Here is a 26,544-nt window from a genome sequence, read left to right on the forward strand (position 1 = left end):
ATCTTCTGTTTGTGCATTTGTGTGACTATTTACATGTCTCATGACAATTTGTTTCTTTTTGCTGAGCTCAGCTATGTTTGTCCAATAATCTGAGTGTGCTAATGGGTTGCCTTTGTAGTTTTCAAAGCCTCTGAGTTCCCATATCTCTAAGTCTTCATTGAAACTGTTGCAGCAATAAAAACTATCTGTTATTATTGTGCTCTCTTTTATCTTCTTTTTGTCCATCCAGGCTAAAGCCTGCATTATGGCTAATACTTCAGCAGTTTGAGCTGTCCCTCTTTCATAACCTGAGTCTTTTGCTAAGGTTACACCATTGGTACTTTTTACTAGATATGCCCATTTTGCAAATTCTTCATTTGTTCTTTTTGAGCCATCAGTGTAAATCCGCAAGGTTGGTTCTGGTTTTGTTACTACTTCTTTTGGTTTTGTTGGTGGGTTTGGTTTTCCTTTGAACGTTATTCTCCCATCTGTTAACATCATGTCCCATTTCCCCCATCTGCTTGCTAAGGCTTTTGAACCTGTGACCGTATTTTTTGAAGCCTCTGTCAGTATCCCATGCGGAGTGATGAAGGTCACTCTCGGTGGGTGTGCTAAATTTACTAGTCGAGGGTAGAAATGAAAAGCCAAAGCTAATTGTTTTTCTACCTCTGGATATTTCCTCTCAGTTTTACTCCATGTTCTAGAGCAGTACATGGTTGCCTTTTTTGACCCTTCATTTCTTACTTCAATTCCTCCTCCATCATCATTAGTGGTAAGATAGCATGTTAGACTTGTGCCTCTTTTTCTTTTCTCTAATTCTGTGAGGTGGTCAAGGACATATTGCCTATAATGCTTTGCTTGTTCTTTCTCTGCTTCCGACAGTGGGAGTATTTTAGGCGCATCCTTTTTGCGCAGGTGTCCTTTTAGAGCGTGCAGAGGCGCCGCATGCTGACTGTGCAACGGGATGTGAGACGATACATATTCCGTTTTTCCCAGAAGTTTTTCTAGGTCATTGACTGTCAATGGTGACTCTCTTTCTTTAATATCTTTTATGTAATCATCTGTGGCCTTCTTGCCATCTCGGGTCAGAGTGAATCCCAAGTATTTCACTTCATATCGTCCTATCTCACATTTCTTAAGGCCTATCTTGAAGCCTCTGTCTGCTAACTTTTTTAGAACCTTTTCTAAACAGTCCAAATGTTCTGTCTCATTGTCGTGAGTGAAATAAATTTTGCCTGAAAAAAAATCAATTTCAGGGTATTTTCTTTTAGAAATCATGTAGGTCCAAGCCTTCAAGCTTTCCCAGATCATAGATCTATATGTTGAGGTTCTCTATACACATTTTTACTTAGATCAAGTGAAGCATTCATAAGCTAGAGAGGATCCAGTACAGAGATGTCAGGCAAGGATTCCAATGTTTACACTTTTACACATGTTGCACAATGTGTGTTATTTTAACTTTATCATGTACCAAACTATATATTTAACTTGTATACATCACTAATGATGTTCAATACATCTAAACAGAGCAGTTTGGGCTTCATTTGAAGGCCCTTTCTAGTCTCTGTGTTCATTTCAGATCCAGCTCTGTGTCTCTTTTCAGGGCTGCAGCTCAGCCCCCCTTTCTCCGATTTGCGCCATTGAGCCCTCCTTCGAACCGTAGAAGCCAATAGAATTGCAGGGAATTGAAAGTTAGATGATTGACAGCACTATTAGCCAATGGGAATGCAAAACGTCCCATCTGATGTCAGATCTGAAATCCAATTTGCTGAGACTTCCATCCCTCCCAACAAAGCGAGGAGTGTCGGAGACTTCCGTAAACAAAGGATTCTCACAGAGCGGATGCAGCTGGAACACAGAGACGTGGAAGTACGGAAATATTTCATTGTTTCGCTGAGACTCGACCAAAAGTGAGTACAATATTCCATAAAGCCGTGTGACTTTTCTGTGTTTGATGCTGAACAGCTCTGCGATGGTTTACCGGGGAGAGAAATGGAATATATCGCCGTAATCTGTGTCGAGTGGACATGCTTTTTGATGCTGCTCTTCCGGAGCTAGCACGTAGCTAACGATCAGTAGCAGCTGTTTTCTCTGGTCAGTTATGGAATTATGGAGTTATGATTTGTGATGTTTTGTTATTTGGAAACGTACCGTATGGGAGATGTGTTTGTCTCATGTAGAAGTGACCTGGTTCATGTTGTTCCCAGGACGCTGAGGTGTCTCCAGAGCTATAACATCACTATATTCGTTCTTCGTGGGTTCTTTGGCAGTCAAATTGTACACTGTACAGTGTACAATATTTGGACTTCTGCGTCCAAATGGGGGACCCTCGGGCTTGAAAGGTTCTTAAATGCTCTTGTCTTTGATAATAAACAGCCGAGCAAGCGGATGTGTATGACAGCAGGTACATTATTAAAAGAACGAATAGTGTCTCCATAACCTCTGCAACACTGGCTAATAGTTAGTTGGTCCATTGATTAATGAGTGACTGGCTGTTTTTGGATGCAAAGGCATTGGTAATAATGATTGAGGTTATATTTAGAGATGCTAGATAACGTTGACGTTATCTTACCGGAGCCCCGCATCAGGATTTGAACCGTATGTAAGGGTTAACGGGTTAACGCAAGATACAATGCATACTGACAAATCATTCCCAGTAGTGGTGACGTTATAACAAATACGTTATGATTTCTGAGAGATGTCGACCGTTAACGAGCCTTAGCTCAACACCTAAGTTACGTTACCTGACCCGCCAATCACTCCGAACACTTGTGTTGTGTTCGGATGTGAACATTAAGGGTTAACACAGTGGCGATTTGAGCCTGAAATTTATGATGGGGCAATTTTGTATGACGTCATGTCACTGTCACAAACATAGAGGTAGCTGATTATTATACGCAGTAGGCCTCTATAGACCAGTAAGATATGCTATGGGTTGAAGATGTAGCGCATTGGTCTATGTAACAGACCACGATTAGCCTGAAATGCGCCCTAATTGCGCGGTTTCGAGTCCTGCTCGGGCCTGTTTTGACTCGTCGTGATCATCTAGAAATATGTACGTCAGCATCTAAAATAAACATAGCAGGCCTATGTTAATGCACTGGTGGAAAGGTGATTACATTTTCTTTTATTAATCTGAATCTTCAAGTAACTAAAGATATCAAATGTAGTGGAGTAAAAAGTACAATATTTGCCTTTAAGGTGCAGTGGACTAGAAGTATAAAGTGAAATGAAATGTAAATACACAAGTAAAGAACAAGTATTTCAAAATTGTACTTAAGTAGAGTACTTGAGTAAATTGAATTAGTTACTGTCCACCACTGTTTAATTAAGAAGCCTGCAGACTAAAAACCTTATGTGATGATGAAGCAAACAATGAATGTGACAAATAGGAGGATTATTATTATTTATCAACATAGTTTGGAGTTCAGATAATCCTCTCTTGGGTAGATGTTAAAAGTTGTAATTTTTTTGAGTGAAGTTGTTGTAATAACTAAATAATACTAATAATAAATAGGAAGAAGTTATCAACACAGATAAGTCAGTTTTATATTTTTTATTACAGAAAAACAAAAATGACAATAATAATAAAGTGTAACATAAAGGACTTAAGGTATAAATAAACTAAAAGTAAAAATGTAATGTAATGAAAGTGCAACATAAATAAAGTGAAGAAATCAAGTAATCAAAATCAACAATTTAAATAATCGATAATACAGTAAAAAAGAAAACATATTCTGTGTACATAAAGCTTATGAGCGTTGGAAAACTGGTGTGGGATCATTGATCAGGTGACAAGACCGTTAAAGTGAAGAGACAAGATGGTCCCAGATCAGATATCCAACAATGTTTTACACATGCAGCCTTAAAACAGTGACCGTTGTAAAGCCAAACTCTGTAACAGTGCAAAGAACTTGAAAACATACACTGGAGATGCTGGAGGGTTTTCATCTCAACCCCGCTTCTTCAGCATAGCCCTCCATTCTTCACATGAGTGTCAGACTCTGGACAGTATCAGTTCCCAAAGTACTGAAGGTGTGATGCTGTCTTTCTGTCTTTGTTGCACTTTCTGCAAAGGATCACGTCCGTCTTCTTCACCTACTTTCTCTTGACGGTTCCACTTTGCTCCATCTCCTCTTTTGTTCCCTGTACTGTTGAGTACCGTAAGGAACCGCTTGGCTGGATGTGTGAGCGGAAGGTGGCACAGAAGGTAAACTGGGGTTGGGGGAGTTCACAAACATCACCTGTGAGGGTCCAGCCACTATAGGAAGCCCCAGAGATGGAAGAGAAGGGGAAGGAGACGGGCGGTCCTCTTCTTGAGCGTTGCTTCTCCTGCACTGTTTGGTGGCAGGAGGAACAGGTGGGGCTCAGCCAAACTGCCAGAATGCAGAGATGAGCCTTTCTGCAGAGCTGCAGGGAGCTTCTCTGGTCCTGCTCAGGGTGCATCTGGATCTGGCCCTGCCATGCCTGCTGAACCTGGGAAAACATAAAACAACCAATATTCATAAACAGATTGTAAGCAGCTGAACACCGCTCCGCTCACTCCTCTTTTTCCAAGACTGTGGCAACGTGAGCCGCTGAGTCTGCCTCGCTCAGGGGCCATCCATCCCATAATAACACTTTTAACACATTGCATTTTCACAAGCATATCTGAGCATATCTTCATGTGAACATGAACAAGTGAAAGAAGGCTCTCTCTATAACCAGTGTTTGTTTGTCACCACGGCGGAGCCTTCATATCTACGTATCAATGGAGATGTGAAGGGCTCATTGTAAGAGAAGGAAAACACTCATACAATAATAACTCAGTGATAGCGACACACATTGTAAGCAATGCAGAAAACATGCTCTGCATAAAGTATGAGTGTATGAAGCATGCTCACAGTGTAACCATTGTGTGAGCAATCAGCTGATCAAGGTCGTTTCATCTTTAACAATCTATCTATAATGCAATATGTTTTATAAACTGAGCTTTTTTGTAGAACCTCGATCTTCAAAGTAACTGAAGTTATCAATTACATGTAGTGCAGTAAAAAGCACAATATTTCCCTCTGAATTGTAATCGAGTAGAAGTATAAAGTAGAATAAAACAGAAATACTCAAGTAAAATACAAGTAGCTCAAAATGATACTTCAGTACAGTAACGTTCTTGAGTAAATGCAATTTCCCTCGTTACTTTCCATCACTGCCTCCTGTAAGTAACGTTGAGTAATGAAATGAACGGTACGTTACAAACAGGTGTCCGGTAACGTTGTTACGTTATTGTAAAGGTTCCGACTCACAGACGAGAGTGCTGTTTCATTTTAATGTAAGTCTTGTCATGCTGTATGTAACTTGACTTTATTGTAAATGAATGAATGAATGAATCCATAAAGAGAACAGTCAAATAACGGCGGAATGGCGGACAGTCCCACTTAACGTGAGTTCGCTCCGGTCATCAACAAGCGGGTTAGTTTGTTAACTTTGTCGGTGAACGTTAAAGTGACTGAACGTAACATCAGTAACGGTAGACCTAACGTTAGCTAAGTATCGCTCTGTGTAATATAATGTAATACAGTGATGGACAGCTGCCGTTTACGTTAGGACGCGTTTCCTCGTTAGTAACGAGTTACCGAGCGGCTCATTCATTCAAACATCAATATATCTCAATTCATTTGTATTGACAACAGTTATAAAGGATTGACTTACTTTCGAAATGTTGATAAAACGAATAGAATCCGACGTCCGTTCTCTTCATCCACCGTAAACACCGTAAACAACTTTTCAAATGTGGGAGGGATTTCGTCGTCGGCCGCTCTCGTCCGTCATTGGTCAATTCTTGGTTGATTCTTGGTTGATTCTTGGTTGCGATACGAGCACCGATTGGCCACAGCGGACAATTCTTGGTTGATTCTTGGTTACAGACTGAACGGCGATTGGCTTTCGCAACCAAGAATTAGCTCGACTCACGCGCTACCTGGAGCCAGCAAGGAGCAGAAATCCTATTTCAAATCCATTTCACATGCTTCAGTGCTCAGCGCGACACAAAGATGTTGCCTATAATACAGCAGAAAAAGAAGAAAAAAACCTGAACAAAAACTGACTGACAGACCGAGACCGCTGACTACTGATGACCAATACACCCGGGTGGCTTTGCATGATTATCAGCTATTGGCATGTTTTCCCTGTGATAACGCTTTTGCAACAGTTTAACCGAGCCTCTGTAGAACCTCTTATAAGAAATATATACAGTTGTGGTCAAAAGTTTACATACACTTGTAAAGAACATAATGTCATGGCTCTCTTGAGTTTCCCCGTTATTTCTACAACTCTGATTTTTCTCTGATAGAGTGATTGGAACAGATACTTCTTTGTCACAAAAAAACATTCATGAAGTTTGGTTCTTTCATGACTTTATTATGGGTTAACAGAAAAAGTGATCAAATCTGCTGGGTCAAAAATATACATACAGCAGTGCTAATATTTGGTTACATGTCCCTTGGCCAGTTTCACTTCAATTAGGCGCTTTTGGTAGCCATCCACAAGCTTCTCGTTGAATCTTTGACCACTCCTCTTGACAGAATTGGTGCAGTTCAGTTAAATTTGATGGCTTTCTGACATGGACTTGTTTCTTCAGCATTGTCCACATGTTCTCAATGGGATTTAAGTCAGGACTTTGGGAAGGCCATTCTAAAACCCTAATTCTAGCCTGATTTAGCCATTCCATTACCACTTTTGATGTGCGTTTGGGGTCATTGTCCTGTCGGAACACCCAACTGCGCCCAAGACCCAACCTTCGGGCTGATGATTTTAGGTTATCTTGAAGAATTTGAAGGTAATCCTCCTTCTTCATTATCCCATTTACTCTCTGTAAAGCACCAGTTCCATTGGCAGCAAAACAGCCCCACAGCATAATACTACCACCACCGTGCTTGACGGTAGGCATGGTGTTCTTGGGGTTAAAGGCCTCACCTTTTCTCCTCCAAACATATTGCTGGGCATTGTGGCCAAACAGCTCGATTTTTGTTTCGTCTGACCACAGAACTTTCCTCCAGAAGGTCTTATCTTTGTCCACGTGATCAGCAGCAAACTTCAGTCGAGCCTTAAGGTGCCGCTTTTGGAGCAAGGGCTTCCTTCTTGCACGGCAGCCTCTCAGTCCATGGAGATGCAAAACACGCTTGACTGTGGACACTGACACCTGTGTTCCAGCAGCTTCTAATTCTTGGCAGATCTGCTTTTTGGTGGTTCTCGGTTGACTCTTCACCCTCCTGACCAATTTTCTCTCAGCAGCAGGTGATAGCTTGCGTTTTCTTCCTGATCATGGCAGTGACAAAACAGTGCCATGCGCTTTATACTTACAAACAATTGTTTGCACTGTTGCTCTTGGGACCTGCAGCTGCTTTGAAATGGCTTCAAGTGACTTTCCTGACTTGTTCAAGTCAATGATTCGCTTTTTCAGATCCATGCTGAGCTCCTTTGACTTTCCCATTGTAGCGTTTGTGGGCGTTTGTATCCAATGAGCCCTATTTAAATGGCCTCAGAGAAGTCACCAGCTGTAGTCACTCATAATCACTCACAAGAAGTTAAGAGGCCATGCTATGAAGCTCATTTCATTGACACAACTTTCTAAGTCACCAAAATTGCTAATTCATGTTGCTGTATGTATATTTTTGACCCAGCAGATTTTGTCACTTTTTCTGTTAACCCATAATAAAGTCATGAAAGAACCAAACTTCATGAATGTTTTTTGTGACAAAGAAGTATCTGTTCCAATCACTCTATCAGAGAAAAATCAGAGTTGTAGAAATAACTGGAAACTCAAGAGAGCCATGACATTATGTTCTTTACAAGTGTATGTAAACTTTTGACCACAACTGTAGCATTGTGCAAGGTGCCTATTGCAAATAAGTTGTGATGGTAGAAGTTTCATCGTGATTTTATTGAGTTGCTCTGGTTACAAGGAGACTCAACAGCAGTACACAAGCTCAAAGCTTCCAAACCGTAGAGTTAAACTTGTCAGTTAGAGTGTCTAAAGTTAGTAACACTAGTGTCGCAGTATTTTGGTTGGCTTGATGTGTTCAAAGTGGAAAAATATATAGAGTTTGATTCAATCTATCTGCATATATTCTGAGCTATATTGTGTCCAGATCCTATTCTGAGGAGAAGGAAAAAAAAAAAGAAGAAAAAGTTCAGGCTCTGTGTACTTGGTGGTGGCAGGACGCCCAGATGTGTGCGCGTAAACTCAACTTAGTAGCCGGTATAAACTCTTGGCTACCTCCCTAGTGTATGATTGGCTGTATGCCCAGATGTTGGGGCCTTACAGAGAGGAGTAGAGTTGTCATACATACAGACATTGATCATACATAGTTCCTAAACAATCAGAGGAAGAGCAGCGACAGTTGATGGAAAGGGGTTGTGGAGATTACAGGAAGGATTGTTGGTGGCGATTAGTGCATTGCTGACCATTATCATTTCAGAATCGCACAGTGATTCTTCACTGTGCGAGGAGGGAAGTACTGAAAATGTTAAAGAGACAATATAATATTATAAAAGCAATCCAATTATTTATCAGAATAAACAGCAGAATTGTAACTTGTAAAACCCGGGATTAGGAGAGTGATCTGGACTCCGTTGGACGACAGAAGCGCGCAAAGAATAGCTGATTCCTCCCAGAGGGTGAGAGGCTGTCCTCAGACGGGGTTCGAGATTGCCGCTCTGATCCTGGAACTGGAAAAATAATTCCACCCGGTGAAACATTATTTTGTGATGTAACAGACACTTTGAAGGGGTAAACTTGTAGTTTCAGCCTACAAAAATGTTATTAACTCAAAACTTGTTTGGCGCAGAAGGAGAAAGGCGAAGCAGAAATACATGGAATAATGTCTAAAGGTCAAATAAAGGTCAGAAAGACACAAATAAAAAACAGGGAACAGTAAGACAGATCAAATCGATAAAAAAGGAAAACATACTGTCGAACTTTGTTTTGTTTTTGTCCGAGGGACATGGTCAAGTGGACCCCAGAGAGGGACCACCGACGCACACACACTACAACACAGAGGCAATAAGAGTTGTTTAAAGGGGAGATCACACGTGTGTCCTTGGGGTGAGGCCCAGGAATGGAGAGGATGTCTGACTGGCTGCACAGTGGCAAACTACAGTAATAATGGTGACGTATACAAAACAAGAGGTACATCAATGTCAACAGTGAAAGGAACAACTCAACTTATGTTTGATAAGAGAACACACACTATGCTTTCAAATGTGTGATGTAAGACAGGTGAGGGATGCGACATCTCTGGTGGTTCACCCAAAATCCGATTTTTGCCCATAAATGAAGCAATATCCACACAAACGAGAGGATATTGATGGTATTACACCCATGCTTGAGTCTTTATTGAAGGTTGGTAGAATAATCAAATGTGATAAATCACCGGTGCGCACACCAAATATTTGCACAAAGACTCTTTTAAAAGGACTCGATGTCCTCTGGGACATTCAGAAAGTCCTGGTGTATTTAACAGTGTCTTGAGAGACAATCTGGCTGATTTATAGTGACCAAATGGTTCTGCCTTGTTACAATATGTTGATGACATCATGATTTGCAGCCCAACAGAAGAAGCATGCAGATTAGAGTAATTTACAATTACAGTTATCCTACTTAAATGTTGGCTGCAAATGGTCACAAGGCTATCCGTCAAATTGAAATTTGCTCTGGATAAAGTTTCATATCTGGGACATGTGATCACAGCAGAGGGCAAAACCCTCCCTCCCAAGAGAATACAGGCAATTCAAAATGTGCCTAAACCACAACTAAGAAACAGATGATGAGCTTTATATGAATGACGTCATATTAGATCAGTGGATCCTAAACTACTCAGAAAGAGAGGCATTCCTCTCTCCCATGATTCATGGTGAACATCTTTCTGCTCAGAACAAACTGACCTGGACTGACCACTCGACTGATGCCTTTGCTGACAAAGATCTTAATCCTGCTGCTCTTGTTCCTACTGCAGCAGATGGAGAGCCACTTAACTGTGTTGTTTCTCCTGAACAGGTCTGCGCACCGAGACCTGACCTCACAGTAACGCCCACCGAATGCAGATTCACAACTGTTAGTGGACGGTTTGGCGTCCCGCTCGCCGGACACGTGAGACGGGTTGTTGGGTTTGCTGTAGTCTCATCACATGACACTCTGAGCAGTGGTAAGTTGGCATCACATTTCTCTGCTCAAGCTGCAGAACCTGTGGCTCTTACGGAAGCCTGTAAGCTCGCTGCAGCAAAACATTTACCATTGACACTGACTCTCGCTACGCCTTTGGCGTAGTGCACGACTTTGGTACCCTGTGGAAGCACAGAGGTTTTCTGACATCATCCGGCAAACCCAGTTCTCACCACCGCCTTGTGGCCGACTTGCTAGAAGCCAAACTGCTCCCTGAAAATGTATGTGATATGAAACACTAACGCTTCTGATCCCATTTCAACAGGAAATGCTGCGGAGGATGCTGCGACCAAGCAAGCAGATTTTTTAGGCTATTTTTTAGCTCACGAGACTTATGTTAGATGTGCTTACAGAAATATCAATCAGAAATATCAATATTAAGCTAAATGAGTTCACAGCAGAGATAACTTGAGAAAAGGGGAATATATCATTTTACTGTAAAGATAGAGCCACATTTTGAACAGTTTTAAATTAAAGATTTAGATTAAAAAAAAAAGGAAATGAAATGTTATACTTTTACTTTGGGTAAATGTCCCATGCAGGTTATAATCTCTTTTACACAAAGTCTAATGCTCATGAAAACTCGATGATGGGAGGAGCTGGCCCTCTGTATTAGATCATTTGAATATCACTGTTTTTAAATTAGTTGTTAACTGACGGAATGTAAGAGAACTGCAACAATAAATATTTCGATTTTATAAAGTCATTTTTTTTAGAAAATACAATGCGATGCGTTATTCACTGAAACAGTAGTGAATAACTAAGTAGCATCATTCATCTGAACACCACAGGATTTTAAAATCTAGATTTTAAGTGATGGCGATGGAAGGCTGATCTCCAGCACCATGGCACACATTCCGTAGTCCGGGATGGTGTGGCCTAAGAGGTACAATGTGTTTTTTGCTCCTCTGTGCAAGAATAATTGTGTTTCCTAATATTTGATGGATGAGAAACTAAAGAACTTACAACCAAATGCAAACAATTGTAGTGAGAAGAACCAAGACCAGCAACCACCAAATTAAAGAACCGATTGTAAAACCATTTAACCAAACATTGAATAACATGTGGTATGAATGTGGTTCACAGTTCAGCAGCACACCAACTACTCATATGTGACGTGCGTAAAACATGACCAAGCCTATGCTGGTACCGATAGAACACCCATCAGAAGAGTGTGCCAAAGATCCAAAACATTTTAGACAGCACATTATTCCACTGTTTCATTTATTATACCAACTTGTCCTTCATTAAAGTGTTCAAAAATGTAATTTTCTGTAAACATGTCTTGCACCATAAAAATACATAATACAGTATATAAGTACACCAGACGTCATCCCACCGACAGACTTTCACGTTCCAAAGAATCTCACTTTCACTGACTGCTGTGAATCAAAAGGCACCAGGCACAACACACATGTTGTTAGCCTAAAAAGACCGATCTTGCAACATCGGACTTGTTTAGAATGTCCGACTGCTTTCCTCTCTTAGAACTATGAAAGTGACATTTCGGTGTAATATTTCTGTTCATTATTACAGCTTGCTATCTGAGAAACAGCGATAGCTCTTCTACACGCAGGCCGGAAAAGTGAAGACCAGGGTGACAAGGTGGAAGTACTTCATCCGATTTAAGGCCTTTCTGTTTGATCTCACAAACAGAAAGTGCTTTCCTTTATTTTACGTGATAAAGGAATCAGTTGAATTGACAGTTGATTCTGAATGTATATAATGATAATATAAATACTTGGAGAATAGAATTTTTTTCCAAATTGTTTAAGTTGGTAGATTATTGTGTGTTATGAACCTCACTGACATGTTGTCTCCCTATAACAGTTCAACAGAGATGGAGGTCTGATGTCTGTGTTTCACCTCATCTCAGGAGGCTTATTGTACCATGCTGATGTTAACATTTCTGAACTAGCTACATAGAGTTGTTTAAAACTCACAAAAACAGCTCATTTTAATCTCATCAATTATGTGAATCATATGATGTGCAGATGTAAACTATTGTGGGTAATATGTGTTGATGTTTCGATAAATTGTAAATACTTTAATGGCCATAGGAATGGCCAGAGGGGGGAGTTGTGACAATTGATCATGTTCTGTTAGATATCTTCTATCGCAGACGAGGCCGTCCGAACTCATCCAATGTAACAACTGCCAGTACTCCAACCTTAAGAACCGTAAGAGCCCAGACGGTGGCTCAGCCGTCCTGGAGGAGAGCCACAGACCATGAATCAGATGAGTACGATGCAACCACACGTATTCTAACCCCTGCTAGACCAGGACCTATGCCAGCATTGCCATTTGGGTTCACACCAGCCTATCCAGTGTTCAGACAGATGCACGCTAATGCATCTCGAAAGAGACAAGTTCACACCATGTGGAAATGGGAAGCTAGCACACAGCTGATGTTGAGGTCAGAATAAGCAGACTGTGGAATCAAAATCATGTCTATAATATACATGTGGAAACAAAAACATTGACACTTCCTATGTGTGGAGTTCAATATAGACTCTTGAATGGATCTCAAAAGAAACACGACTACTGAGATCGGTGTCCTGAATATCAACTGTGCAACACATGTGCAGAAGTTACAACTTACACGTCGCAGAACGAGCCTCAGGGTTAGTATAAAATGACATGTAGGGTTAGGGTTGGGTTAGGTATAGGGGTAATAACCACGATCACCGATCGTCCCCCTTGAACTCTGTCACCACTGTCAATAAATCAATAAATCACAATACACACAAACATGGCCTGTACAGTTTCACAGTGCTTCACTTAAAAGCATCAAAACTTAAGACAAAAGAAAAGGAGATTTAATTGAAACATTAAAAACAGTCATTAAAACAATACAGAGCAGTGTAAGAAATAAAATACTGTAGTAAAATGCAGGAAATTGATTAATATCCTTAATGAACCCCCGAGGAACCCCGTGATAGCGGGATTTTGGAGGCCAGCAGGCTAATGGAGCAGTCTAACATCTTCTGAAGTAAAAACACAGTGACATCTGATGAAACTATTACAAATACATAAAATATAGGGATTGAGATGGAGACGAGGAGTTACCTGATAAACTATTAAAAGTACAAAGAATATACAAGTAAACATTTTAAATGTACGTCCTAATCACTCTTGACAAGTTCAACAGTAGACGGGGGATATGTGGCTACAAATGGGAGGTCAGAGGTCCCTGCTGTAGCTTGAGTTTGCTCAAAGGGCCTGTGACATTTTCTAAGAGAGGTCCTAGAGTGCCCTCTGCTGGCCAGAGCTAGGAACAGCAGAATCAAACTGCTGTCTGTCAAAAGTACCAAAATGTCATTTGGTTCCAGCTGTTCCATTGTAATTCTATATAGTATATAATTATATATTTCACTTCTTTTATGACTAATAGTGTTCAATCTATCATATGCAGCAGTTTGGCATCATTTAGAGAGCCTGGATCCTCTCTGAGTCCGTTTATGTCTGTCATCCATGGGATTTTCTCGTCTGGCTTCCACTCCAGGTCTCCTAGCTCAGCCTATGGTTGGTCGATTTCAGTTGATGGACCCTCCTTAGAAGCGTCTGAGTCCACAGAATCTAACAGACCCTTCGTGATTTTGATTGACAGAAGCGTTAGCCAGTGAGGATTAAAACCGTGGTGCGTCGCCTGAAACGTGCGTAAAGATTCTCCGAAAATCAAATCTTTCCCCCGCGGCGCCTATTTAGACAGACCCTTGTTTCTACACGGGGACATTTCAGAGACGCACCGCAAACAGCCGAGATTTACAGGAGAACAACGAAAAGGTAAGAGAAAGGGCAAGCTCAAATCGTGGCAGCGGCAGCTAGTAGAAGCACTTCCTGTGGCAAGCTCAGCTGCCGCAGCAAGTTGCAGCAGCTGCCACAACTTTGTGGCAGCTGCCACTGTTTGCCACTGTTCGTGACAACTGACACAACTTGTTGCGACAGTTTTCACGGTTTGTTGGAGCTACCACTACTTGCTGTGGCAGCTGCCACAGTTTGGGAGAGGTGCCGCTGCAGTTTAGCCTTTATTTTTCGTTATTTGACAATATGTGACAATACATTAAGGTTCTTGAAGGTATGACTGTTGGTTGTTGTAATTTGTTTAATAAAAAAATTACGATTTCTAATAGCATCGCTACTCGTTTCTATTAAGCTAATATAGGCTAACGATAAACACTGTCAGTCAGCGGACTGAAGAAATGCAAATTGTAAATATGGATCAGATGCATTGTTTATATGTGTGTATATATATATATATATATATATATATATATATATATATATATATATATACACATATCCAAGTCAATAGGTGATATGGATTGTCATTATTGTAAACAATGCTAAAAGAGCTTGACCTATGTGAAATGACACAATCACCTCTTGAAGCAGATCTAGTGAGTCTGCTGCTTTGAGTGCTTTGTTTAATAAAATCACTAAGCGGAGGCGGGGCCATACCATGTACAGTGTTAAAAACCAGACACACATCAGTGAATTTAATGAGGTTCTCCCAACCCACGATATGTGTTTGATGAGGATATTGCAGTGATGGTGACTTCTGGGTTTTTAGAGCTTGTTTATGGAGAATATGAATAGATGTTAATGTTGTGCTGCTAGCTTGTGCCCAGCTGGTTGAGCAGTAGGTCAGATGGGGGACAATCATCGCATTAAAATACAGTTTCGTAGCCTGCATGGTTAGACTGTTTCTTATATATCTGAAATTCATGAGATTACATTTTAAGACCTTTGTCACATGTTTTACCTGCTTTTTATTAAAAGAGAGATTAGAATCAATACAAATTCCTAAATATTTAAAATCGGACACTACCTGTAGTTTATATAAATTATATATTTTTATTATAGCAAATCTACATTCTCTGTGGAGGCAGCTCACTCATGGAATAGACAAATACACATATAGGCAAAACAAGCAGGCAGGACAGACAATACATCAATGCTTGCACACCTGATTGGCAACAAGCCATTCCTTAAGGCTGTGTTTGAATGTTTTGTACATGTTTTGTGTGCGTATATGTGGTGGCAGAGTTGTTCACTGTTGCTATTTTTTATTTTTGATGTGTATGTTATGTGCCTCAGTGTTATATATGTGCTTGTACTGTAGGTGGGTTTGTTCTGTCTGACGCATGCTGCAGCCTGTCATGTCTGCTTTGCTCTAGTGTCGTACACTTTGCTTTTGCTTATATGTGTATTGGTTTTGTCTATACGTTACTGTCTATCTATGAATTTGAATTTTTATTTGAGTAATTTTTAGTTCAGCCTTCAAATATCTGGCCAGGGACAGCAGATGAAACTAGCCTCTCTGGCTAACTCTGGCTCACTTACAGTTTTACTGTTGATTGGTGTGCATTGTCCCTGCAAAATACATAAACAAATAAAACAAACGAATGTATGTTAGGACAAGGACTTCAAAGTTAATGGCAAGAAGCCACCCCAACATATGTTTTTTGATTTCATTTTATTGCATCTCATTAAAGCTCCATAGCATGACCTAAACTGTATACTGTTTTCCAAAATATGTATTGTTCATGTGGTGTTGTAGTACAAAATAGTGACTGCTCCAGTGTTCTGCACCCAGGAATAGTACATATTGAAGACAAGCGTTATTGACCCATTTGGCCACAAGAGGGAGTACACCTTTAAGTGAGCACTTCTGTCAGGCGTGAACTAGTGCAGGGAACATACATATGTTTTAATTATCACCACAGGTATAGAGATGTTTTCCTCTGTTTTTCGAAATTATATTTTTCTGAATTGATAAATCCATTGTGCAATGAAATTCGTTAGCATAGACAGGACAAACAGAGTACCAACAAGTACCAACTGACGTTAGCCTATATTAGCTTAGCTTAATAGAAACGAGTAGCGATACTATAACAAATCGTCATTTTTTTATTAAACCAATTACAACAACCAACAGTCATACCTCCAAGGACCTTAATGTATTGTCACATATTGTCAAATAACGAAAAATAAAGGCTAAACTGTCGCGGCACCTCTCCCAAACTGTGGCAGCTGCCACAACTCGCCGCGGCAGAGCTTGCCACAGGAAGTGCCTCTGCTAGCTGCCGCTGTCACGATTTGAGCTCCTCCTGGAAGGTAAGGAGCTTTGTGTGATTTTGAAGGACATTGCGGTTTGTGCTTCAGGTGTTTGTTTGCTCACAGCTTTGTGAGGGTTTACCGGAAGGTAGTTCTGGAATCTGTGTCGAATGCTCGTGCGTTTTGCTATCTCGGTTGTCTATGCTAACCGTTAGCTTTGTGATGCTAACTCGGAGAAGAGCGAGTTATGGCTAGAAATACGTGATATTGTGATACATCTTTTATTTGCGTATACTAGTTGTGTAGAATGGAGTTTGGAGTTTGTAAAAATGTCTTGGATGGATTTTAGTTATTTTGGTATATAACATGTACACATGCATAAATGGTCTTTTTTCGACGGTAAATGCTACAGCGGACTCGAATTTGGGTCTGTCGGGCTTAACAGAAAGGCATTACATGTTTGCCGCTGAGTCAGCACTGAGTGGCCCTGTTGGGCCCTGATAGGCCCTCAGCTAGACCAGGCCGGGCCACTTAGGCTGGTCTAGTCCTTACATGTCTGAGCAGGTCTATAAGAGTGTGACGCTCTGCTCTGATCCACTCTGACTGCACTTTATCTCTTCTCACAGGATGCACTGCTGATACTTGTACTCTGTATATACCTGTGAGACTCTTCATTTATATCGTGTGTGTGTGTGTGTGTGTGTGTGTGTGTGTGTGTACAGAAACACTGTGTGCAGGATGAATAAATATATACTAGTAAGGCTGATTAATGACTGGTAGGAAGCTCCTTTAACTGTCACCTGATTACTTGTTCTTGTTTGTATATTTCTGTTGTAAATCTAATCAAACGTAGTGGTTTAAGTTGTACTTTCACATGATATGTGTTAGCTACAGTAGCTTACAGCAGAAACCTAAATAGACTTCAATTCATAATTTGTCATCCGTACACTTTGTAGCGCATCATTAGGTTCTATATTTGGTGTTTTCCATCGTACTGTCGTGCTCATACGGATATTAAATAGTATTCTAAGAGGTACTAACTACCGGTTTGTGTCTTTATGATCAGAAACAATCAGCGTCACGATGTCAGCTGATCAGGAGCTCAACACGGACACGGCTGAGCAACTGGTGAGAGAAACTAGTTAACTCACTTCTTTACTGGTTAACTGGTTGTTTCAGGGTTTGAATTAACTTTAGCCTGTGTGTGTGTGTGTGTGTGTGTGTGTGTGTGTGTGTGTGTGTGTGTGTTTAGGTGAGACCAAAGGTAGAGTTCCAGACTTTGCTGCAAGATGCAGGAGCTACAAAAGAAGTTTTTACCATGAAGGAGGTAAAAAAAAAAAAAAGGACCGCATTTATGAACGGAAAGTTAAAAAAGTACTCGTCTAAATCCAGTTTCCTGCACTTTTGAACGCTTCGTTGAGCGTGATGGGGGACATCGGGAGCTGGTGTTCTGCACAGTCGGGTGTTTTGCACGTCTCCCATGATGCATCTGTGATGGTCTGTCTCGCAGGTGATATTCTACCTGGGTCAGTACATCATCCAGAAGCAGCTGTACGACCAGAAGCAGCAGCACATCGTCCACTGCTCCCAGGATGCACTGGGGCGGGTGCTGGGAGTCGACAGCTTCTCTGTTAAAGAGCCGCGGTGAGAAATAGACGCACACAGAACAGGAAGTAGATGATTAACTGTCTGTTTGGATTCATATACGTGTAATAAAAGTACAGTATGATGTACATGTATTTGGTGTGTTTGTGTTCTCCAGAGCTCTGTTTGCTATGATCACCAAGAACCTGGTGGCCGTGAAGAACCAAGGTAGGACCGATTCTTTTCTCTCTGGTCGGATCCAACATGTCTCCACAGTCTTCAGACTTCAGTTAGAGCCGAGTGAGTTTACAAACCACGAGAGGCCTGAAGAAAGTCTGCCCCTCTGCTCCTCATACTCTAATAACAAGCTACAGACTTTGCACAAATCTCACATGAATGTCCTTATTGTTTCACATGAATAGTTCTAAACAGGATCATGAACTTTATATGTGAGGCGTGTGCTAATTCATCCCCAAACTTAACCATGACCATCCCACTGCTCCTGAGAATGAAGTTTGAAGAGTGGACATTTGGATTCAGCTCTATTCTTCCACTTCAACTCTTTGATGCTGAAGATTTTCTCTCTTTCTTTCTCAGAGTCGCCGCCGAGCTCGAGTGAACCTCAGACAGACAGAGGGACAGAGGTAAGACTAATAATAATAATATCATAATAATGCAGCCACGTTGTGTTGCACCAAATTCAAAAGAGCCTCTCAGACATCATTGTGTTGGTTTGTTTTGAGCGTCTTACACTTTTGGGTAAGAAAAGCTTAATGAAGTACTTTTAATGCTGACTTTAGTAGAAGACAATAAGACTTTAAGAACATGTCGCACACAGTGTCCTACAGGCTTTCAAATGGACAACATTCACACTTCTCTTCAGGGTTATTTTAAAAGATCACTAAAAGTGAGACTGAATTTGTGTTGTTTTTTTTTGCTTTTAGGAGGCAGCTTCAGAAAGTCGCTCTTCATCACCAGACAGGAGAGGAAGGAGGAGGAGGAGGAGGAGCTGGAGGAGCTGCAGGAGCAGTGATCCAGGTGAGTTTCTCCTCCCGCCTCCTCATTATCGCTCATGAACACAGAACCTGTGATGTTGAACTCCGCTTCGTCTCCTCAGGGCCCTCGGACAGTTTAGAGGAGGAGGAGGAGGAGGAGTCGGGGGAGGAAGAGGAAGGGGAAGGAAGGAAGAGGAGGCGGTGGTCCGACAGTGTTCTGGACAGACACAGCAGCCAATCGTCAGACTCTCACAGCACAGTGAGTATCACACACACACACACACACACACACACACACACACACACACACACACACACACTGTTATTTAGCTGATGTTGTGTTTGTTTATAACGCAGTGTGTGTGTTTTAGTCCGGGAGGTCGGAAGTCACGGTTGCGGCCTCGGACTCAGAAAGCGACAACTTCAGCGTGGAGTTTGAGGTGGAGTCCATCGACTCTGACGACTACAGAGAAGACAACGCCTCTCTGTCTGCAGACGACCAGGTACACACACACACACACACACACACACACACACACACACACACACACACACACCGTCCTCTGTCTGCAGACGACCAGGTACACACACACACACACACACACACACACACACACACACACACACACACCGTCCTCTGTCTGCAGACGACCAGGTACACACACACACACACACACACACAGACACCGTCCTCTGTCTGCAGATGACCAGGTACACACACTCCTTCTCCTCACAGCAGACACTCTGGACCCCCGACTCCCAGTCCTCCTCCTCCATGGACTCCCAGGAGCTTCTCCCCCCCTCCCCCCCTACTCCTCACCCCGTGGTCCCCCAGCTGGACCGCAGCGTGGCGGCGGAGTGGCGGCTGCCGGACTCGTGCCTGAACCCCTGTCTCATCTGTCAGTCCCGGCCGAAGAACGGCTGCATCGTCCACGGCCGGACGGGACACCTGATGTCCTGCTACGTCTGCGCCCGCAAGCTGAAGAAGAGGAACAAGCTGTGTCCCGTCTGCAGGCTGCCCATCCAGTCGGTCATCCTCACCTACCTCAGCTGAGACCCCCGGTCTGTCCTCAGCTGAGACCCCCTCACCTTCCTACACATCCCAGTGACCACAGAATTACATTGAATATTTACCAAATTAAGAAGGAAGTTGAGTTTCTGTCCTCAGGCACACGTTTGCACTTTCTGTCTCTCTGAGTCTCTTTTTCTAAAAGCTCGTATGGCTACCAACATCCTCTGTTATTTATTACATGTTTATTTAAGATGCTCATGTATATTTAAGCAGAGACTTTTCTAGGAGCTCTTTAAATAATAAGATGAATATATGAGAGCTGTAATATGTTCTTGTTATAGATTTGCTGTGAATTAAATAAAGTTTAACATCTGTTAACTTGGACTGACTTTTGCTTTATCACTTTATTTATATATATATATATATATTTATATTTATGTATAAATATATATAAATCTATATATATATATATATAGATCTATATCTATATATCTATATATATATATCTATATATAGATATATGTATATCTATATAGATATATATATATATTTATATAGATATAGATATATATATAGATAAAGTGATATAGATATATATATATAGATATATATCTATATTCTATATATCTATCTATATTCTATATATCTATATATATCTGTACAGATATATATCTATCTATATTCTATATATCTATATAGCTATATCTATCTATATTATATATATCTATATAGATATATACAGTGCTGTGAAAAAGTATTTGCCCCCTTCCTGGTTTCTTATTTTTTTGCATATTTGTCACACTTAAATGTTTCAGATCATCAAAATTGTTTTAATATTAGACAAAGATAACCCGAGTAAATACAAAATGCAGTTTTCAAATGATGATTTCATTTATTAAGGGAGAAAAGCTATCCAAACCTACTTGGCCCTGTGTGAAAAAGTAATTGCCCCCTCTTGATAAATCAAGAATGAACTGTGATTTTTTGGAAAGCTGAGTTCAATTTCACTATCCACACCCAGGCCTGATTACTGCCAGACCTGTTGAATCAAGAAATCACTTAAATAGAACCTGTCTGACAAAGTGAAGTCGGCTAAAAGATCTCAAAAAGCAACACATCATGCTGATGATGTTGTGAAGAAATTCAAGAACAGATGAGAAACAAAGTAACTGACATGAATCAGTCTGGAAAGACCCCAGAACAACATCTGAAGAACTGCAGGCCTCAGTCTCCTCAGTTAAGATCAGTGTTCATGATTCAACAATAAGAAACACACTGGGCACAAATAGCATCATGGGACAGTTCCATGGCGAAAGCCACTGCTGAGCAAAAAGAACACAAAGGCTTGTCTCACATTTGCCAAAAAACATGTTGATGATCCCCGAGACTTTTGGGCAAATATTCTGTGGACTGACGAGACAAAAGTTGAACTTTTTGGAAGGTGTGCGTCCCGTTACATCTGGCGTAAAACTGACACAGCATTTCATAAAAACAACATCATAGCAACAGTCACACATGGTGGTGGTAGTGTGATGGTCTGGGGCTGCTTTGCAACTGCAGGATCTGGACGACTTTCCATAATTGATGGAACCATGAGTTCTGCTCTCTACCAGAACATCCTGAAAGAGAATGTCCGGCCATCAGTTCGTGACCTCAAACTCAAGCGCACTTAAGTTATGCAGCAGGACAATGATCCAAAACACACCAGCAAGTCCACCTCTGAATGGCTCAACAAAAGCAAAATGAAGGTTTTGGAGTGGCCTAGTCAAAGTCTGGACTTAAATCTGATTGAGATGCTGTGGCGTGAGCTTCAACAAGCTGTTTCTGATCGAAAACCATCCAATGTGGCTGAATTAAAACAATTCTGCAAAGAAGAGTGGGCCAAAATTCTTCCACAGTGATGTGAAAGACTCATTGTCAGTTATCGCAAACGCTGGATTGCAATTGTTGCCGCCAAGGGTGACAAAACCAGTTATCAGGTTTAGGGGGCAATTACTTTTTCACATAGGGCCAAGTAGGTTTGGATAGCTTTTCTCCCTTAATAAATTAAATCATCATTTAAAAACTGCATTTTGTCTTTACTCGGGTTATCTTTGTCTAATATTAAAATTTGTTTGATGATCTGAAACATTTAAGTGTGACAAATATGCAAAAAAATAAAAAACCAGGAAGGGGGCAAATACTTTTTATAGCACTGTAGATCTATATAAACATATGTATCTATATAGATATATATTTATATATATCTATATATATATAGATATATATCTATATATATATAGATATATATCTCTATAATGATATATATATATATAAAACCAGTTGCTCTTCAGTCCACAGCAAGCCTATCCCCGATACAAAAACGGGACCATATGCGTGAACTGTATTAGCTCATACATAATACAATAATACCACTGGATTATGGGCCACCCGGTGTAGTAAAAATGCTGTACAATTGGAGACAAGTGCTAGAAACATAGTGAGAGATTCAACGAATTGGCCTAGCCCAGTGCCTTGGGATTTAAGATGGAAAAGGGGCTACCAGTTATGGACAGAGGTATGTGGGGAAACAGAACTGTCGTGGATACAGCCAAAAGCACATAATCCACACAGCGACATTATCTTTAGAGAAGATACTGTGACCCTCACCAACAGATGGAAATTTAAAATAGGGTTTGGAAACTGTATCCCTATCTGCATGAACAGAAAATCATATGAATTAACAAACTTGAGTTTGATCCAGGGCATATTCTTTGCGGCAGGAGAAGGCCTGAAAATTGCAGGCTCTGCTATTGTAGATACAGTGGACGGTACACTAAGTGTGGCAACCAATGGGATGTTATCAATTGCAAAAAATGCAGCCATCTGCTTAGGATGTCTATATATATAGATATCTATATAGATATATATCTATATAGATATATATATATATCTATATAGATATATATCTATATAGATATATATATATAGATATATATATATATATATATATATATATATATATAAAGTGATATATATATATATATATATATATATATAGATATAGATATAGATATAGATATATGATGCTCAGATGGTGTATAGCGCTGGGTCACGTGGTGCAATTCTCCTGAAACTTGGTGTGCGTATTAGTATGAAGCCAGAGCAGGTGTGTGTCAAGTTTGGTGGCTGTAGCTTGTTGCCAAATTCTACCTGAGCAGGTGAGTCCAACAGCTTTGCCAGGTGAGCAGGTGTTTCTATCTGAGCCTGAGCTTCTACAGTCCAGGAGAGCAGACTCATGGCCTCCACACTGGAACTCTTTGGTCCACATTGGAGCCTCCACTTCTCCATAGAGCGCCCCCTGGAGGACTGATGGAGCTCCACAGCCAAGCTCCCTACAGCCCACCTCTGCATCCTTTTGGTCAAAGTCATCTTCACACACTGAAGACCACCACCTGTTAGACTGGTTAGACTTCACCTCCAGTCTGCCTGAGCACAGACTAGTCCCATTCACCAGCCTGACAGAGTCTGGAGAGATGATAGAAGATGAAATAGACGAGAGATAAAAGACACCAGACATTAAATAACATTCTGTCTTATTTTTCTTAGAAGATCTGTGACCCAGAATATAAATCTGTTCATAAAATGATCCCTAAAATGTGAAAGAGATGGGGCTGGACTCTCTCCTGAAGGAGTGTCCAGGGTGAAGGACGGTGTGGAGGTACTGACGAGCCCCCAGCTGAGCTGAGCTGCTCAAAGTTGTGTCCAGTAGGTCATTGGTGCCTGTTATGGTGGAAACCATTTTTGAATTATTAAGCTTTTTGCAATTTGTTTTGAATGGGATATCTATGGAGAAAATCTTCAAATCTTGTTAAACTTCTTCAACTTTCAAAGCCTTCTTCTTTCTCATACTTTCAGCTACAGACACCATAGTTAGACGTTTCAATAGAAGGGTTTTCAGCAGTGCAGTTTAAATGCTTTCGGGCTTCAACATTTTTCAGACAGGTAGTCTCTCATTTCTGTATTTTCAGCAATGTTTTTGCAATTCATTTCAGCTTTCAGCTTTCAGCATTCCAACGCATTTTCAGCAGGAAATGCATTTTCTAGTTTGTTGAAACTCTTCTTCTTCTTCAGTTTTTAAGCTACAGAAACCGTTCAACTATGTAAATGTTCAGCTTTTTCAGCTCATGTGTGCTATGTCTCATAATATTTCTAATCTTTCAACTTTTTGAATTATTAAGCTTTTTGCAACCTATTTTTTGAATGGGATGTCTATGGAGAATATTTTTAAATCCTCTTAAACTTCTTCAACTTCAAATCCTTCTACTTCCTCATACTTTCAGCTACAGACACCATTTCAACTTTCAAATGTTGAGAAAACCCTGATCAATGATTGTTATAATCATTTTGATATCTTTTACACTTTTTGAATAGTAGCATTTTTGCTTTTATGTGTTTTTCAGTCCTTTTCTGCTTTTATAATGGGTGTGTATGGCGCAGCTTAGAGTGCGTGATGTCACCGCTAGAGTGAAGAGGAGCTTGAGATTCCTGTGAAAAAAATATTTGTCTTTTGTGACTGACTCCTCAATTTTCACTCTTCATGCATAATTTTTGGATGGAAACGTAGCTAATCTTGTCCTTGTCGTAGACAAATGACTGTGGAACACATTTGGAACAAAAGCCTTTAATTGCCTTTAATTGAGAGGAAAACCAACTTTCTCCTCCATAGACCCCAATGTTAAAACGTACTTCAAAAAAGTCTTGCACAGACAACCGTACCCCATTTCTAAATCGCCATTGAAGCCACTTTTTTTTACATTACAGATCCAATTTTCACATGATCTGTTCTTCAAGTCATCCTCCCTCTCCAGTATTAATATTGGAAAAATAGGGGCTATGGTTATGGGGTTTGTGGTTTTGTTTGACAGGTGTTTTCCAGTCTTTTTCTGATGAAAAGGCTGTCAGGCTCACAGGTGTTCGTGCTTGAGCTAATTACTGATGTTTATAAACACACAGACTCACAGACACAAGCCTCACTCTCTCTCTCTGTGTGTCTCTCTCTCTGTGTGTCTCTCTCTCTCTCTGTGTGTCTCTCTCTCTGTGTGTCTCTCTCTCTCTGTGTGTCTCTCTCTCTCTGTGTGTGTCTCTCTCTCTCTGTGTGTGTGTCTTTCTGTCATACAGTCATTCAGATATTAGGGACTTTTAGAGGACCCCCCCACCCCACACACACACACACACACACACACACACACACACACACCATTTTAAAATACAAGCCCCACTGAATGAATTCCAACTGAAATGCTTCTGATGAAGCCTGTCATTTAATAACCTGTTTGTGTTTATCTAACATTATGATTCAGTCTCCCCCCCCCCCCCCTCGACACCCCATACCCATTTCAAAATAAAAGCCCCAGAGAGGGAATTCTAACTGAAATGCTTGTGATGAAGGCTATCACTACGACTACTTCTACTACTTCTAATTACTAATACTTCTACTACTAACTACAACTACAACTTCTACTACTACTACTACTATAAATATCTCTAATGCTACTAATACTTCTACTTTAAACAATACTTCTACTACAACTACAACTACAACTTCTACTACTACTACTACTACAAATATCACTACTGCTGACATTGTTTAAGCCACAGAAACCATTAGAATATCAAAATGTTCAGCTCTTTCAGGAGAGGGTGATATGACTTCATATTTGTAATCTTTAAACTATTTATAATATTAAGCTTTTTGCAATTTGTTTTGTATGGGATATCTATGGAGAAAATCTTCAAATCCTGTTAAACTTCTTCAACGTTCAAAGCCTTCTTCTTTCTCATCCTTTCAGCTACAAACACCATAGTTAGACGTTTCAATAGAAGGGTTTTCAGCAGTGCAGTTTAAATGCTTTCGTGCTTTATAATCTGTACAATAGTCTGTTTTGTCATTTAGAAGAAAGAATCTTCCAGAAGACAAAACAAACCTTGGACTTGACAAAAAATAAATGTATTTTAATTAAATCAATTGAAATTCAACATACTAGCAGAATTATTATGTATTCCTGTTTTTTTATCGTGATAAAATATTACCCTGAGTTGGTAGTCATATTCTGCTTCATGGTTAAAGGCATATTGCTTCAGTAATAGTGGCAGCAATGCAAATAATAATGCATAGTTCAAAATTGCAACAGTTTACCAACAGTTTCATCATTATTCAATAATTTATCTACTAACCGCAGTTGATTAGGAATTTGTTTCAGTGCACTCAATAACCTTGGATCCTGTAATTGACCGCTTGTTCTGCTAGACTCGTATTAGTAGTGCTAGCGATGAGTGATATTATGGTAATTGATATTTCCTACGTACTACGGCTAGACCTGAAAGTTTTTCGGATATAGGGTACATCAAAAGAGAAACCATAATAATATTCTGTGTCATTCAATAATGACGTCACAATCAGAAATTCAAAACGTACAGACGCAAATAATTCATAAAAATGACAAACGCATTCCGTCGGTATCGGTCCTGAGCTTGTAAGCAGGACACAGTTTGTTCAAGAGGTAACAGTATATATAACACATCTCTACTCTGACAGTGATGAAAACTGTGTGTATTTATTAGTTATTAGTATTATTAGTTACTATTATTAAGTACAGTGATCATGTGTACAGACACAAACTTCTGAAAAGTCTCTACAGCTGACAGCTGTGATCAGCTGATCGGCCGTCATCAGA

The 26,544-nt window shown here is 40.4% G+C and overlaps 1 protein-coding gene across 7 annotated transcripts; it reads left to right on the forward strand.

Moving 5' to 3' along the window:
• The first annotated feature begins 1,867 nt into the window (after window positions 1-1,867).
• On the forward strand, window positions 1,868-20,206 carry LOC137888960 (E3 ubiquitin-protein ligase Mdm2-like). 7 transcript variants are annotated; one of them, XM_068732493.1, is made up of 11 exons: window positions 1,868-1,889; window positions 11,714-12,419; window positions 17,304-17,365; window positions 17,490-17,564; window positions 17,748-17,881; window positions 18,000-18,121; window positions 18,419-18,465; window positions 18,766-18,859; window positions 18,939-19,075; window positions 19,188-19,319; window positions 19,553-20,206. In XM_068732493.1, the coding sequence occupies exons 2-11, from the start codon at window positions 12,407-12,409 to the stop codon at window positions 19,868-19,870; spliced, it is 1,134 nt and encodes a 377-aa protein (XP_068588594.1). In that variant the 5' UTR covers window positions 1,868-1,889; window positions 11,714-12,406; the 3' UTR covers window positions 19,871-20,206. The 7 variants fall into 7 exon arrangements, with proteins under 7 accessions (XP_068588594.1, XP_068588641.1, XP_068588632.1 ...); XM_068732540.1 differs by lacking the exon at window positions 1,868-1,889 and having other exon boundaries at window positions 11,072-12,419; window positions 19,174-19,319; window positions 19,556-19,783; XM_068732531.1 differs by lacking the exon at window positions 1,868-1,889 and having other exon boundaries at window positions 11,074-12,419; window positions 19,174-19,319; window positions 19,553-19,783.
• The last annotated feature ends 6,338 nt before the right edge of the window (window positions 20,207-26,544 follow it).

The sequence above is a fragment of the Cebidichthys violaceus genome, unplaced genomic scaffold (genome assembly GCF_023349555.1).
Source record: "Cebidichthys violaceus isolate CVI_PGR_0920_01 unplaced genomic scaffold, fCebVio1.0.p SCAF_107, whole genome shotgun sequence".
NCBI lineage: Eukaryota > Metazoa > Chordata > Actinopteri > Perciformes > Stichaeidae > Cebidichthys > Cebidichthys violaceus.

Coding starts and splice junctions, on each gene's coding strand:
- LOC137888960 (XM_068732493.1), top strand. Junction 17,366..17,489: donor CGGACACGGCTGAGCAACTG/GTGAGAGAAACT, acceptor GTGTGTGTTTAG/GTGAGACCAAAGGTAGAGTT. Junction 19,076..19,187: donor CGTCAGACTCTCACAGCACA/GTGAGTATCACA, acceptor TGTGTGTTTTAG/TCCGGGAGGTCGGAAGTCAC.